The sequence below is a fragment of the Pocillopora verrucosa genome, chromosome 5, assembly GCF_036669915.1.
Source record: "Pocillopora verrucosa isolate sample1 chromosome 5, ASM3666991v2, whole genome shotgun sequence".
NCBI lineage: Eukaryota > Metazoa > Cnidaria > Anthozoa > Scleractinia > Pocilloporidae > Pocillopora > Pocillopora verrucosa.
In genome coordinates, this window is record NC_089316.1 from 2,008,065 (window position 1) to 2,024,526 (window position 16,462).

General features: G+C 37.9%; 2 protein-coding genes across 2 annotated transcripts; both read left to right on the forward strand.

The window, feature by feature from the left end:
* The first annotated feature begins 1,778 nt into the window (after positions 1-1,778).
* LOC131781614 (uromodulin) lies at positions 1,779-4,537 on the forward strand. Its single transcript, XM_059098312.2, has 3 exons — positions 1,779-2,320; positions 2,580-2,697; positions 3,384-4,537. Exons 1-3 carry the CDS (start codon positions 1,931-1,933, stop codon positions 3,743-3,745), a joined length of 870 nt encoding a protein of 289 aa, XP_058954295.2. The 5' UTR covers positions 1,779-1,930; the 3' UTR covers positions 3,746-4,537.
* A 526-nt stretch (positions 4,538-5,063) lies between these two features.
* LOC136281226 (pancreatic secretory granule membrane major glycoprotein GP2-like) lies at positions 5,064-10,753 on the forward strand. Its single transcript, XM_066167532.1, has 3 exons — positions 5,064-5,264; positions 8,961-9,078; positions 9,998-10,753. The coding sequence occupies exons 1-3, from the start codon at positions 5,073-5,075 to the stop codon at positions 10,360-10,362; spliced, it is 675 nt and encodes a 224-aa protein (XP_066023629.1). The 5' UTR covers positions 5,064-5,072; the 3' UTR covers positions 10,363-10,753.
* Positions 10,754-16,462: the final 5,709 nt, after the last annotated feature.

A 16,462-nucleotide genomic window follows, 5' to 3' on the forward strand; every position in this document is an offset into this window, starting at 1 on the left:
ACACACCCAAACGTGTGTTTGGATATCCAAACACACGTGTTAGGATATCCAACACGTGTTAGGATATCCAACATGTGTGGTTGGAAATTAATAAGCCACTACATGGTCAAACTTGTGAGCCAGATGTCTAGGGAAATGCTTTCCAGGTCTTCAGACCTTTCTTCAAGATATTGCTTACGATGAAAATCATAATCCGTGAACACACTATTTCATCAAGGTCTTTGAACACTCCAAAATAATAAAATCATCAGTCTTCTCGTGTTTACAAACCCTGATAAAATACTCGCCCACGTTTATGAAATATTACATGATATATAAAGGCTGAAATGGATTGAAAAACAAATTCTTAAAATGATAAAACCAGCAAAATTACATTCACTGATAAGACAGTTTTCAACTGAAAGTCGAATCATCAAAAATAGGGTTATCACATCGGTAGTCAAATCAAAGGTTGACGTCATCATTAGCCAATGGAAACTCAAAGTAAAACCACTTGAACCGAGGGAAAATGGGAGCGAAAGAGTCGGGATTGGTGTAAGTTTTGCGTTTTGATTGGTTTAAAGGGTGACGTGAGTTTCTGGACCAATCACACAGCGAGTAAAGCAAAACCAAAGTAATCCTGGTTTATTTATAATTCACAATAAAGAATTGGTTTACATTCAGTAAATGAGCTGCTGCGGTCCTGTCTATGGCCCCCCTTCCCCTACTGATCATTGTTAGGGTCCCCTCCTCCTCTAAAACCTGTTTCCTTTGTTCGCAATAATGAGCAATGAGGGACTATAAACCTCATGCCTCTAGATATGATCCTAGATAGAATTCCCCCTCCAGAGTTTTAACTCCCCAATGCACGCAAATACATTATATTAGGCTTACAAACCTTGTCACTGTAAAATACTAACTTCTAGTTAGCGAAATTAATTCAGCACATTTTGACCTTCGACTGATAAATAATTAAAGACGTGATCCCCGCAGGTGAGCTTCAAGAATTTTAAATGATTATCGATGTTCCTTACACTGTCAGTTGTTAAGTTCCGTAAGTGATGCTTTTACTACAAGCTCTGAAAGTCAAACTAAAGTTAAGAATTTCTAAGGAAACAGAAATTACGTGAGAAAATTTACTCTCCGTGAGGTCAAAGCTCTGACAAGAAGACGTCCTGTCAAAATACGTCTTCACTCAATTTCCATTGTTTGATATCCACGGCCGTATATTTACATACGAACTAAGCAGTCTGCAATATTTGAATCGAATAAAAATATTTGATGGAGGAAGTTACGCGATTTGGTTCGACACAAATTGAATTGAGACTTTGTAGAATGCCGTATGACGAAATAAAGGCATATTTTAAGGAAAAGCTTTTGATGTCGAATGGTTTTTGCAAAACTCAAGACTTCATTCGCTGTTAGCTTTCCCCTGATGGCACTTTCGGAAATTTTTGTCGATTTGTGGATATACTTTTGACAATGTCTAAAACAAGACATCTCTGCTCTTAGATTTAGAGGAAAGAATAGATGCTTGGAATGAAAAACATGATTCTAAATCGCAGTTTTTCTTAGAGTTAGAGTAAGCTCGTAACGTCTTGAAATTCAAAATTTAGACGATGTTTCTGGCACAGAAATTAACGCATAACGCTTAGGCAGTTTAAAATCAACAGAATGGGAATCGCTTTTTAAGCTGCAATGTACGTAATGTTTAACCAACGCTAATTAAACAAGATTATTTATAATGTTTGATTATGATGGGCTAAATAATTAAGTCGAGACGAGCGCCGAATTTTTATTTTTATCCGTTTCGTTCGGCGTTTATCTTAGCGATCTTATGAAGTCACATTAACAGCAGTCTTTTCGAATATTCTCATATCTTTGGAAAGGATCACTGATATTTATTTAAGGACCGCGGTGCGTTTCATGAGAAAGAAGCATAACGCATTGCATGTGTACTTTGATTTTTGCACTGAGAATAATGCTTTTTCTTGGGAATCTGCTTAAAACGCAAGTTTCAGCGACAAGGATATTGATGACTGCTTTCACCATGGTGCTTGTTTTGAATCTTCAAAGGGTAATACCAGAAGTTATAACAGCGTCATTTGAGATAAGACTTTTTCATTACTTGCACATCAGTGTTCTGGAAAAAAGACATGTTGTCGAGCCCATCGATTGCAGCTTTGCTTGTCTACAAAATGTATTCTGTGTTTCATTCAATGCTGCTGCCGTTGCTGATGGAAAAGGGAAGTATTGGTGCGAACTTCTGTCGCGTAACATGCACAGCGATGCTGCAAAACTAGCGGCAAATTATCAATCACACCACTACAGCCTTTCGCAGGTATTTGAGAAATGATTAGATCTTTCAAATTCCCTTTTCTCTTCCACTGAGACTAAAATAACAAGAAAACCAGAGGTCTTTTGTTGTTTATGTCGTGGGTTGTTTCACGATTGAATTTCCAATATAGGTATTTCAAAATACTTCGGTTTCAACTTTGTAGCTTCTAGGTTTATTTGTTATGCGATAAGATGTCCTTTTAAGTAATTTATGTATGCATTTACTGCTGTTTTATGTTACTCATTTATTCTATATTTTTTAGAATTCTTGCGGCGGTGAAATCTGCTCGAGTCAAGGGAAGTGTAGAGCAATATCCTCTAGAGACGGACCCTTCGAGTGCGTATGTCATCCCGGATATGTTGGAAAACATTGTGAAATTGGTAAATAACAATTTTTTCCAGATTAATTTGAAATTCTCAGATAGATGTTATTTCTCTTGGTGATTACTCTTACAACTAAAGATTAATTAGTGTGTTTCACGTTACATCCGACGTAACCATGCAATCTAGTTTGCTTATTGTGACATGAGATGAGTGCATGGGAACAGGAAAAATCAGGTGAAAATATAAGGTGGGCGATAGAGAAATGAGGCATCCATTAATCTAAGTTCAATTGAAATTTGGGAAACTAAAACCATTCGCAACTTTGTCACCTACTGTCAACTTCAGCTAGACTTTCTTATGGATTAGGCGAGCTCTTCAAGAGTAACTAATGATGACACGATATTTAGAGCGTATAGTTTTCCCTTACATGTAAAGTACCTCTATTTTAAAGGAACCATAAACAATAATCCAGAAAGAAAGAAAAAGACCACAACGAAAAGGAAAAACTAGAAAGGATCATGGGTTTTTAAAGATAGAGAAGCAGAAGTTGATATGGATTGCAGAACTTTAACTTAATAATGTTGGAAAACCTGTCTCAATATGGACACATCATTACCTGGGCCCTTAAGTATTTCTGGTTCTCTATACTCTACTTCCTTTGAGGTCAGCAAACATCTTGTCTGATTATAATTAATTTTTCAATGTACAATCGTAGGATTTTAATTTTTGTGCATGTATTTCAGCTGCACCGGAGTGCTTGAATCATAAAGTGCTAAGCGAACCAGATCGGCACATCTCCTACGGAAGAGGTCAAAAAAAAGACAGTTCCTTGATTCCTGGCTGGTACAGATTCCAGTCCTATTCATACAAAAAGATGCTGAACAATTGCGTCCGTCATCACAAATGCCGCACAGACCTACCAGGCTGGTTAAAAGGCTCACATCCATCGATAGAGGATGGTATTGTCGACAGGGAAGTTTGTTTCTCTGGATACAACAATTGTTGTTACGGAAGAGTTCACATTCGTGTGAGAAAATGTAATGGGTTTTACGTGTATTTCTTTAAACCATCTCCTCCAGGAAATTTTCGTTACTGTGCAGTGTAGTGGACCCTTACTCTAAAATGGCTAAAAAAAATTGAACTTCCCTTAGAGAGAAAAAAAGTGCTCTGAAAATACTTGCTGTAAAAGCCCGGTTTAATAATTTGGCCTGGTCACGTGTTGGGAGCAATGACGATCTGTAATTGTCTACATTTACAGATCTGCCTTTTTTCAGTTGAAACAGCATTAAGCTGGATAATGTTAGAAGAATAGCGAGTAAAAAATGGTCTTTTTACTTAAAGGTTTTTGGTGTAAAGTTCTGTTTAGCCACAGGCGCTGCTTTTAGAAAGAAGGGTTCGAGTAAAATTAAAGACACAGTTTAACCAAGACTTAAAGATGTGTTGGTCTGAAATAAGAGTCTGACTCTTGTTACAATTTGTGAGATTAACTAACTTGTGCCCAGCCTGCAAACGCATGACAAAAGCTTGCATGGACACCGCGCTATCAACATAAATTGCAGCAACCTTTGTTTTCGTCTTGAATTTTTGCCGGCTTTCGTTAACAGTAATTAAATTCGACCTTTATGGGATCCTGCTTGTGCTGACTTTGATTAGAGTTACCCTCATCACGGAGGGGAGCATTTCATTGTAAATTTATCACCATTTATCTATCCACCGAGCAGAAAGTCGATCAAAATATTGAACAATGGAGTTCCAGAAATCCTGTTGATATCATTCATTTTTATGAGCAATCTTGCTGAATGAGTCCAAAAGACATCTGGTACCTGAAAGGATTTGTGGGAAAGTAACTTCTGATAATCACTAGGTCTACCTATTAGTCTCTAAAGAAACTGCTTCGGAAGGCAATAGAAATAGTTGATTGGTTATCAACTACGATTAGATAAAAGTAGTTACGAGATTCTCATACTGATCAAATAAAGGTTTGGAGGCATCTTTGTCTTTGTTTTTCGTCAGTCTCGAAAACGATCACCTAATCTGCTCCTTCCTGCCTGTCCGATATAAAGCTCTGTCAGAGAGTGCTAGTTATGAAGTAGATTACATTGAAAGTGGTTGAATTTTTTTATAAGTAGCGTTTAGGAGCTGAAATTGAAAGTTAGAAGGGACAGGTGTTGTATCGTGTTTTAATTTCTATTGATTAATTTCTCATCTATTGTCAAAACTGCAGGATTTCTTACAGACATCTTATCATTTGAGGACTATCAGTCATCTATCTGGCGCTAAAATTTGTCTGGTAGAAGTTCACAAAGGAGATGAAATTCTGCGCTTTAATCGCTTTAATACTTTGGCTTTTGAACCGTTATGGAGTCGTTGCTAAAAACATAATAGCTTCGTATGAGCCAATATTGTATCATTACGTTAACGCTTCTTACGTAATGAGAATGTTTGTGGAGGACATCCTCGACTGTAGCCTAGCTTGCCTTGAGAACAACCTCTGCGTTTCATACAACTTGGCGGTTAATGTTGATAGTGAAGGAAAACGCTGGTGTGATCTTTTATCGTCCCATATCTACAAAAACGCTGAACAGCTCATTGCAGATCAGTATTCACATCACCTCACGTTGAAGGTACATAATTAGTAACGTCAGTGTAGCCTAACAGGACGATCTGATAGTTAGCGGAAACTGGAAGTAGAAGAAATACTGTATAAAACACTACACAATTTAAATACAGAATTTTCAAGACCAAATTCATTGAAAGGAACGACCTTACTTCGTTTAATCTGAGGAATACAACGCTACACAATTTGAATACAGAATTTTCAAGACCAAATTCATTGAAAGGAACAACCTTACTTCGTTTAATCTGAGGAATAGTGAGAGTAAGCTTGCAGTTCCACTACTCGGCAAATAATTTTCAAGCGAAGCTTTAGTTACAGTAGTACGGTGTTGTGGAATAGCTTTCCTCACCACTTGCGTCAAGTGTCATCATCAATAGACTTTAAAACTCAAGCTAATAAACCGCCACAACTTCCAAAATCGGTGAATTACTTATTTTCTTTATCACTTATGGTTCGAAAATCATGTGATTCATTTTTTAATATTATTTCGTATTTATATCCATCACTTGTTTCTACGAAATCCCTGAAGGATCCGTGGGTAAATAAAGTAGAGTCGGATCACAATTTACCTTCCAAACATACAGAGACGTAAAAGTATTACATAACGTCACTTTGTGGAATGTTAACAAAACTATCTCCCCAACTGTCTCCCACTAAAATATTAAATGAGGAAAGAAAGCCAATGGAAAGATGCGAATCTTGTGCAACTTTCTCTCTGCGAAAAAAACGTAAACTCAGATTTGATCCGTACTCATTTTTTAATGATAATTTTTGATATCATTTACCATGTTTACCAGCATATGTGGGTGGATTCAGCTAACAAGAAATATTCAGAATTAGAAAGTTTATGAAAAGAAAAGCATTCACTTTCGTGATCAAAAGTAATTAAACTTTATCAAAACATAAAACATTACCACCGTAATTAAAAAGAGATCTCCTGTAGGGTCAGATAAATTATGCTTGGCATAATGCTATATTCAAAGCATCGAGCATGATGTCGCTATAGCGACCAAACTTCACTTGTTACAATTCAAACACGAGATAATTTCTGTAGCCTGAGTATTTTCAACAATAAGCTTACTTTTCTCGCTTACTCTTTAACAATTTTACCCAGTAAAACATTGTGTTCTTAAACCCGGTGAACCCCCTCTTCGTAACTCTTTTACCTGTTGGTGGCAGGTATGGGAGGGGTGGGTAGGGGAGGTTGAGGGGCTCTTACGAGCTATAATTTAGAATTATGACATCACAGGCAAACAACGCTATGTGTTCGTGGTTAATAATTGTTGACATGAGACGGACAGAATTTACGATGGTTAAGAATAAAGCTCTAAAATTTGCATTTCTGAATTACATCTCGGTCTGATTATCTCATAAAAGTTAAATGAAATTACTTTTGGCCAGCTAAAAGTTATCTCGTAAAAAGACGTCCCACGAAGGCAAAAAAATAGAGTAATTTATCTGATCCTCGTCTCTCGGCGGTGAAGTTTCTGAGAAAGCAAATCGGAGGCAGTAGACATATTTTTCAATCATGATAAATGGAAGCAAAAACGTCAGTTTCCTGCAGATAACAAACAAAGTTTACGGGGATGGAAAACGCTCGGAAAAGAAAAAGGATAATTTTAATATCAACAAAGACACATATTCATGAGAATTAATTGAAACGTTTTTCTAAGTTCCAGAACGAGAAGGCACATAATCAGTTATGAGGGCAGATCCCTAAAATCTCTTTTTCGCTTTGGAGGAAAACCGGCCGTTCATGTCACCATATCATGATTGACTGGGGTCTTCAGCAATCTTCACTCGTAAAGTTCGTTTTGGAAGGCTAAGAACACAAAACATCTTTATATTTCAACAACTAGAATTTACGAAAACAACTAACTGTCAGAAATAACTGTCAAAGAATTTTTATCATGTATCAGTATTATATTCGAGTTTAGCTAAAGGTTACGCCAGGGTTACGTAACCGCGGCAGATACGTACGTATTCTTTCATCAATGAGCGTTGCTTCATTCGCCAGTTCTTGTCACTTTGTTGATTTTAACTGAGTAGCTTTTATTCATCTGAAGTGTCAGATGAATAAGCAGCAACTAAACTACTCTCTACATCTAGTTACAAGCTCGGCTTTTATAGGTACGGTTGAGGATCTAGAACGTTCCGTAACATTACAACAGATTCTATTTATATATTGATTCATGGATGACTCAGCATGACACAGTTACTTCTAGAACATTCTTGAAGGTCACACTACATCATCTATGTTAGTTGTTTCTGGCGTCCGAGTAACTTCTTCGTTAATAATCACATTAATAATCAAGGAGAAGGAGTTAGACAGAGTCAATTCGTTCAAGTATCTGGGCGTAATTATCAATGAGAATCTGTCTTGGACTGATCATGTGGATTACATTAAGACCAAAGTGTCTCAGAGGCTTGGCGTTTTACAGAGAATAAAACATCTTCTGCCAAGAAATACAAGGGAACTCTTTGTAAAAGCCATGGTGCTGCCAATCCTTGATTATGCAGATGTGACTTGGGGGGATAAATCCAACACCACTCTGATGAACAAGATCCAATTACTCCAGAATAAAGCAGCTAAATTAATTCTAGATATGCCAAAGCATTCATCAGCAACAGAAGCTCTTGATCTACTTGGTTGGGATACATTGGAAAAAAGGCGAAGATCACATCGTCTATTTTTGGTTTTTAAGTCCTTGAATGGACTAATTGATTGGAATTTTAATTTTAATCATTTTAAAGATATACATGATTATAACACTCGTTTTAATAACAACATTTGTAAACCACAATCAAAGCGTACATGGGGTCAGCATCGGTTTGTTTGTCATGCAGTAGATGACTGGAACGCTCTCCCAGACGGCATTAGGAACATTTCCGATTTTTCAGTTTTTAGACGTCTTGTTAAAAACATGTAGTCTCTTCTATTGATTATACCCTTTTATCCTATTCTTGATAACCATATTTATATTTTCTGTTATCCTTACGTTAGATTTATGCAGGACCTCACTGAAAACCACACTTTGTGACGTGGGCTCCCTGTCAAAAGATCTTATTTATTATTATTATTATTAATAGTCTCGTTGACCTGGATATCGATACGCCACAGACTTTAGTTGTTGTTGTTGTTGTTGTTTTTGTTTTTTTATGCGGTTTTTTGCTTATATTTTATATTAAGATATCAAAACAGATTATGTTCGCAGACATAAATCTGTTTCGAGCCCGACTCAGTCATTTAGCCCAGCCTGCTGGGCGTTGGTTAAAATGAGCTCTGAAAGGGGCCTTAAACTTTTTCATTCCAAAGAAAATAAACTGTTTTCACTATTACAGTTACTTTGGACGACACTGAGAAAATGAGAATGACGAAAAAGTACAACAAAGCGACTACCAAAGTAGTCTGAACAATCACGCAAGCGTGCGAGTAAGGTAAACTACACTTTAGCCCGCAAAGTGCATCACAATGCCCGATGTTTTCATCAATGCCCAATACTTTCAGTTGCATTGAATCCCACCATCATACACATTTATTTGGTTAATAAACTATCTGTGCATTAGGTATAGTTTTTGAGCTGAGGGTGCACTTACAAAGTGATCATTATTTCAAGTCCGGTAGCCTGCGTAGCTAGCAGAATTTTAGGTGCTCTGGCTTTAAAAATTGTAAACTCAATTTAACAATCTTTATTCTTTTTAGAATCCTTGTACCAGAGAAGCCTGTTCCAGCCATGGGATATGCTCACCGATTTCTTTGAGAGAAAAAATCCATAAGTGCGTCTGTTACCCGGGCTACAGTGGCACTAATTGTGAAATTGGTAAGTGGCTTTTGAATTTTTTCGTCACATATTTACCGAAACGAATATTCTTTGCTATGTTACTTATAACTACAACGATCTTTATGACAGGTGTGACATTTTTCGGATTGGTCATACTTTCTAAACACTGCAGTCAAACGTACGTAGGGCATGGGTGAGGGGATTTAAGGTCCACCTTAGGAAATTGATAACGGGTATCCTATTGAATTTCCGTTTGGAGCTTTATTAAGGAATTTATACACTTCTGAAACACCGAGACTCACTGGCTTGTGTGCTTGTTTGTCGCTTGGTTCTGAAAGTCTGAAAGCACAATACTTAGGCGTCACCTAATCGTTACAACGTTGCCACATGCGCAGACGTTTCACCGCTTTTTTTTTTTTTCTGTGGTGGCCAACTAACATCCTATGGTTTTAAAAGGGCGGTAAATCCCCCCCCCTCTCCCCCCCGCCTTTCGATTTCCGCCTTAATTGAAAACTCTAGTGGCTTTAACACCGTTACAAAGAGGGGAGGGGAGGGGGGAAAGAGAAGAATAAATAAAAATCTCTTTTAGGGTTTTCGCCACGTCTTTATAAACTTACAAAAGTAATCCAAAAATAAATTTTAAAAGATTGTCTTCAGTGAGTTGCATCATATGATGCATATATGATATTTGGTGCTAGTACATGAGACATGAAACCAGGTTTTTTTTTTTTTAACAAAATTGCAATTAAGAAAACGCCAGATTAAATGAAAACGGGTGACCTAATGTATACCAATACGATGCCTTTTGGAGATTTTCATTTTATATTTTCTAAAAATGATAGAATAGAACAAAGACCCTGACAATCTTAGTAAGAACTAAATAGCTTAAAACTCTCACTCTTTACGACGTCAATCGTAGATTTTTTGATCAAGAGTAAAATGTGAATTTTTTTTTCAGACCTAGTGGGTTGCACCAATTACACTGTGCTGAGTGAACCCGATCGCCATACATCGAATGGAAGAGGAGAGAGCTCGGACGATTCTCTCGTACCTGGCTGGTACAGATTTCAGTCTGGTTCATACACTAAAATGCTGGACCACTGCGTCAGCCACCACAGATGTCACACAGACATAACAAGCTGGTTAAACGGGACTCATCCATCCCTCGAGGATGGGGTTGTTAACAGGCAGGCGTGCTTTCACGGGTATTATAATTGTTGTTACAGACGAGTTCAAATTCAAGTGAGAAGCTGTGAAGGGTTTTATGTTTACTACCTGAATCTATCACCAGCAGGAAACTTTCGCTATTGTGCAGTTGCCTAGGGAGGACCTTAAGCCACAGAACAGTAGCATGTGAGCGGCACTATTGTCTTCAAGTACAATACGCTATTAGGCTTAACTGCTTAGTAGCTATTAATATGTTTGAAGTCATAGCAAGGACAAAATTACCCTCGATATGGTAGCGGGAAGCCAAGATGGCTTAAAGGCGTTGTAAATTTTAGACGTCCCAACCTGACACAAAGAGGAGTGTTCTGTTCTCCCAATTTTCCTAGAATCAATTATCTGAGGTGTACTTTACCGATCACGTGATGTCACAAAGATTGTAACGGAAATATAAGAGGAACTGTGAATTCTTAACAGGATAGCAAGCGGCCACCGTGTATGAAATAGCATCGCCTAAGGCCAGTAAAAAAGCTGTCATTTTTTTTAACCATAAAGGCCAACCTTGTTTAGCATATGTAGCGTAGTTTTACAAATGTAATCAAAATGCAATCATGGCCGAAGCGATGTATTATTGATAATAAAAAAACCTTTTTGAGTTATTATTACTATTATTTAAAAAAATAATAACTTTACGTTAGCGTTTAGAATGGCATGTTGCTCGCCATAATCAGATTTTCGCATTAGGGTATGTATCTTGCACCAATCAGATTGTCGCATAAGGGTATGTATCTCGCACCAGTCATATCAGAGAATTTGGATATCTTGCACCAATCACAGCGTTTGGGGGTTTTACACAAAGAATGACATTAGCCAGGCTCATTTGATAAGTGTAATGGTTTGTGGCCTTCGCGAAGGCCTCGTCGCATTCAACGTTTTGTATCATTTTTAACTGAGAGCTTTTTTCCCGCTCTTTTAATCACAACACACACGCTAAACAACTTACATTCCATTACGTACCATGAAAACAAAGTCCAATCAGAACATACCCAATCATTGCACTACATGAACATTAGGCAATTTTTTACGTGCTTTTATGGTATTCCACCAATCAAATTCCATTTTGCCACATGAGACTTCGCTCTATCACGAATAATTTCGTTGTAGACAACCCACATTCTATCACCTACTCTAACCGCGTTGTCCAACCTCACTGTAAAAAATTCACATGAAGCTAAATGTTATCGATAGTGGTTTTCTCTCTGTCAGAGAAACGGTAGTAAGCTTAGTCCTTTTTGCAACCATTATTTGATCTTGTCACGCAACGCGCTCTCTCTCCAACGGGAAATAAATGGCGTTGTGTGACGAGACCAAACAGCAGTTGCAAAGCGTGGCACTGATGCATTTTATTTTTACAATGGAGCAAAACAGAGACAATAGACCACAAAATACCTGTGTGAGTTCAGATAAGTTAGGTTTTTTTTCTTTTTCTTAGGTAAACTAATACGATATGATCGTTCTTTTGAAAGTTCTGCTTTTTTTCTGTTACAAAAATGAAAAAAGACATTAGGTACACAAAGTGTCCCATCTCAACCCACCCAGCCGAAAAAAGAAAGATAATAACTATCGCATGCTACGCATGCCCATATTTTAGCTTTTTGTCGACAATAGTCAGGATAACGAGGATAGTAAAATATTTATCATTTTACCATCACGGCGCCGATTAGGGGCAAAGGTACATTTAGTCATACTTAATTTAACTAATTTTCTCTGAGAGCGTGCTAAATATTTTTACTAACCATATGCATTTACAATGGCAGCCCTTTCTTCTTTGTGATATCGTTTCTTGCCTAAAATGTTCCATGTCACAGTTTGATGTCACGCAAATTCATCAAGTTCAGAATCGCAAGGTAGAGGGTCCATAAAAAAACTTGATATTTACTTGAGAAAAATGAAAACGTTGAGTAATGAAAGATTACGAATGTCAAACTGTTTAGAAATGGGTGGGAGGTATCTTTTATTAAAAGCTTATATCCCATGGTGCTATACGTTGGAAGACTGAGGTACAATGAAATTGGTCGCTGATGTTTGCTTAGCGTTTGGGGCCTGAAATTAAAAATGAGAGAGGGCAGGTGTCGTTTCACGTATTAACTCCCGTTCCATATTATTCATCAATTATTAAACATTGTAATTAGCCTTAGAAGCTTCGCATTAACTAGTTACTCTATCAGAATACGATGTATGTATATATCAATTTAACCTTGTTGTTTGGATTCTACCCATCATCTGTCTGGCATATCCATTCGTCGGGGATATGTTAACAAACGCGATGAAATTTTCATCTCCATCGCGATAAAACTTCGCCTTTTGAATCGCCAAAATGTTTCGTTCATTCACAATTTCTCGCCATATCTTTTCAAGCATGTCGAACAAGAGGATATCTTGGGATCGATCACAACAGTGCCAATCGTAAAATAAATTTTATTATCAAATCGTTAATGATGCATGAAGTTATTAGTTTCCAAAACTAGGGTTATCACATAGGCAATCAGATGAAAGGTTGACATCATCATTAGCCAATGGCAACTCAATATTCCAGAAGCAGATGATAACTATTATATACAAATAAAACTAAAAAGAAAATACTTCTAGAAAAGGAAGTTAAGAGGTTATCCCTGTGTAAAAACTCCCTTAAAAGAAAAGACAAAATATAAATCAAAATCATTACAATCAAATATTTAAGTACGATTTAAGTTTAGATTTAAAATGCTGAAAGCTGTCAGCTTCCACTATATCACCCGGTAACTCGTTCCATAATTTGACAATCCTAATAAAAAAAGAATTTTTGTAACAATTAAGTCTAGCTGGTTTAATATAGAGTTTGTATTGATGATTTGCTCTCGTAGACCGAATCGTGGCAATATCAAAGAAGTCTTCAAAATTTAAATGATAAAAACCAAAAACTATCTTATAACATTCGACTAAAGATAAGTAAGTTCTACGGTCAGAGAGAGTGGGCCATTTTAACAGTTTGCATCGGTCTTCATAGGACATTTCTCCTTTGCGTTGATTTAAAGCGAGTCTTGAGGCTCTTCGCTGTACATTTTCAAGGGCATGGATGTCCTTAACAAGGTAAGGACACCAAACAGGTACCGCATATTCCAAGATTGGCCGTACCAGAGACATGTACAGCATAGAAAAAACATTTGTGTTAGCGGTGCCTACTGAGCGTTTAATGGAACCTAAAACTTTGTTCGCTTTATTGACAGTGATACTTATGTGATGGCCCCATGAAAGATCTCTAGTTAGTGTGACACCAAGATCTTTAAAATTAGTCACATCTTTCAGGGGCTTTTCTAAGAAATAATTAGTTACCGACTTATCGCGTAAATGCGTGATTCGCATAGATTCGCATTTGTCTGCGTTGAAACGTAGCTGCCACTTACGAGCCCATGCGCTAAGATTATTAAGATCATCCTGAAGAAGCTGACTATCTTTTATAGGGTCAATTATCTCTCTGTAGATCTTCGTGTCGTCTGCATATAGTTTTACTGTAGATGATAGGAATTCAGATATGTCATTAATATACAATAAAAACAATAGGGGCCCGAGAATGGTTCCCTGTGGAGTTCCGGAGGTAACGCACGACCAATCAGAATAAGATCCCCTAACGACTACACGTTGTTTGCGCCCCACCAAAAAATGTCTCAGCCAGTTGAGTAAACATTCGTCGATGCCGCTACATTTCAATTTTAAAAGCAGTCGCTCGTGAGGAACGCTGTCAAAGGCTTTGGCAAGATCCAGAAAAACAACATCGGTAGGAGTGGATGAATTACGGGATTTCGCCCAGTCATTAAACGTTGATAACATTTGAGTTGTAGTAGATCTTCCTCGTAAAAAGCCAAATTGGTTGCTATTGATAAAGTCGATTTCGCGCCAGAACTTAATCATCCTATCAAAAACAATTTTTTCACAGATCTTACAAGCAATTGAAGTAAGGGAAATTGGGCGGTAATTTTCTCTCGAAGATTTGGAACCCTTCTTATGTAGAGGAGTAATGTCGGCATGTTTCCATTCCTCAGGCAAAAGGCCAAGAGACAACGATTTGTTTATCATATACGTTAACGAAGGTGCTAATTCCGAAGCACACGACTTAAAAATGCACGGCGCGATATGGTCAGGCCCAGGAGACTTGTTGGGCTTGAGTTTCAGAAGATGGCGTTTGACCTCATTGACAGAACAATCAATTTTCGCAAGTTTCTTGTCAACAGTGCAGTCTTGAGTGGGAAAATTTGCATAATCTTCGGTAGTAAACACCGAAGAGAAATATGAGTTCATACTCTGAGCAATACTGAAGTCGTCAGTCAGAGCACATCCATCGACGCTTATAGAGATGAGATTATTAGTGCCTCTTCTCTTGGACTTAACAAAATTCCAGAAAGGTTTCGGGTTTTCATTTTCCTGTAGATCAAGTGCAAGTTTCTCTATATACGACCATCTAGCTGTGTTACAAAGTCTCTTAACAGAATTGTTGAGTTGCCGATATTTTTCCCAAATAGTTGAATTGTTTTTTCTGCGAGCTCTATTATACAATAATTTCTTCTTTTTGCACAAAACAATAAGTTCCTGTGTAATCCAGGGGGCACTGGATCTCTTTTTATTCTTGCGTTTGGGAATGCACTCATCCACTGCTGTAAATAACAAGTCTTTCCAGCAAGCCCAATTATGATTAATATCGCTGTCGAAGAAGGCGCAATGCCATGGAATATAAGATAACAGCGATCTTAAGTGATCCCAGTCGGCTTTACCATAGCAATACAACAACTTCTGTGATTTACGCTGGACGTAAGGTATACCAGATAACGAGAAGGAGATAGAATTGTGATCTGAAAAGGGTTCTCCAACAACCAAATGGTTTACGAGGTCGGGCGAAGTAGTGAGAACTAAGTCTAGGATGTTCGAGTCTCTGGTAGGTTCATTTATCAACTGTGTCAAAAAATTGTCTTGGACGATGTCCATCATGAGTGTGTAAATATCAGATTGACGCAAGAATCTGTTATTCAACCAATCAATCTCCGGAAGATTGAAATCGCCAACAAGAATCAACTCGTTCGTCGAAAACTCTTGCAAAGCAGCTTGTAAGTCCTCTAAAGGCTTAGGATCGTTATTGGGAGGACGATAGAAAACTCCCAAAGTGACTTTGCGATTGTATGAGAAAAGAAGATCGACGAAGATGAACTCTGAATCGTTCTGTGTAGTATCACGGGGAACCGCTTTGATGTGTTCTCGCGTAGCAATCAATACCCCGCCTCCATGACGTCCATTGAGCTTTCGGTCCCGCCTAAATACCGAGTAGTTACTAGGAAAGATTTCACCGTCAGGGATGGAGCTGTCCAGATGAGTTTCAGTTAAAACAATTATATCATAGCCCAGAGCGGCAATGGCTAAATCCAATTTGCTTGATTTGTTGACGATGCTTCGTGCATTAGCATAAAAGGTTAGAAGACGAGAGGACTTTTGCTGTTCCGTAAAATTGTGCCGCTCGGCTCCATTTGGACCAGGATTTGGGTTTACGTCGCCGCTCAACTGGAGAAGAATAGTTTGGTAACTTGCAACAGAGTTAGGATAATAACTGATTCTTGACGAAGAAAAACCTCTTCGAAGGATTGGCAAAACAATATGTCGCCTAGTCCAGGACGCTGTGAAGATATTTAAGTTCATTGAAACTACAAAATCATCTTGTAGAACCAAGAAGAAATCGTCAGCTAAACGCGGGAACATTTGAGATTGGCCCTGATCAGTCGTTTTTCCGCGATATAGAAGAATTAAACTGAGAATAAAACAAAGAAAACCGGAGAGTCGAAATGAGTGACCGTCAGCCATGACGCCTCGCCTCCCCCAGTCCAAATGACATATTCATTTCAAATGAATATGGGAACGAACAAGTCGCGAATGGTTTCAGTTTTACATTTGATTGATTTAAAGGGTGGCGTGAGTTTCTGGACCAATCACACATCAAGTAGAGCAAACCCAAAGCAATCCCGGTTTACTTATAATTCACAATAAAGAATTGGTTTACATTCATTAAATGAGCTGCTGCGGTTCTGTCTATGGCCCCCCTTCCCCTACTGGTCATTGTTGGGGTCCCCTCCCCTCTTAAAACCTGTTTCCTTTGTTCGTATTAATGAGCCACTGGGTACTATAAACCTCACGCCTCTAGATATGATCCCAGATAGAATTCCCCCCTCCAGAGTTCTAACTC

Bases quoted from the DNA above. Each gene is read 5' to 3' on its own strand.
- LOC136281226 (XM_066167532.1), top strand. From the start codon at position 5,073: ATGAGAATGTTTGTGGAGGACATCCTCGACTGTAGCCTAGCTTGCCTT. The intron at 5,265-8,960 runs GTACATAATTAG...TATTCTTTTTAG, and splicing joins CACATCACCTCACGTTGAAG to AATCCTTGTACCAGAGAAGC. The intron at 9,079-9,997 runs GTAAGTGGCTTT...TTTTTTTTTCAG, and splicing joins TGGCACTAATTGTGAAATTG to ACCTAGTGGGTTGCACCAAT.
- LOC131781614 (XM_059098312.2), top strand. From the start codon at position 1,931: ATGTGTACTTTGATTTTTGCACTGAGAATAATGCTTTTTCTTGGGAAT. The intron at 2,321-2,579 runs GTATTTGAGAAA...TATATTTTTTAG, and splicing joins ACCACTACAGCCTTTCGCAG to AATTCTTGCGGCGGTGAAAT. The intron at 2,698-3,383 runs GTAAATAACAAT...CATGTATTTCAG, and splicing joins TGGAAAACATTGTGAAATTG to CTGCACCGGAGTGCTTGAAT.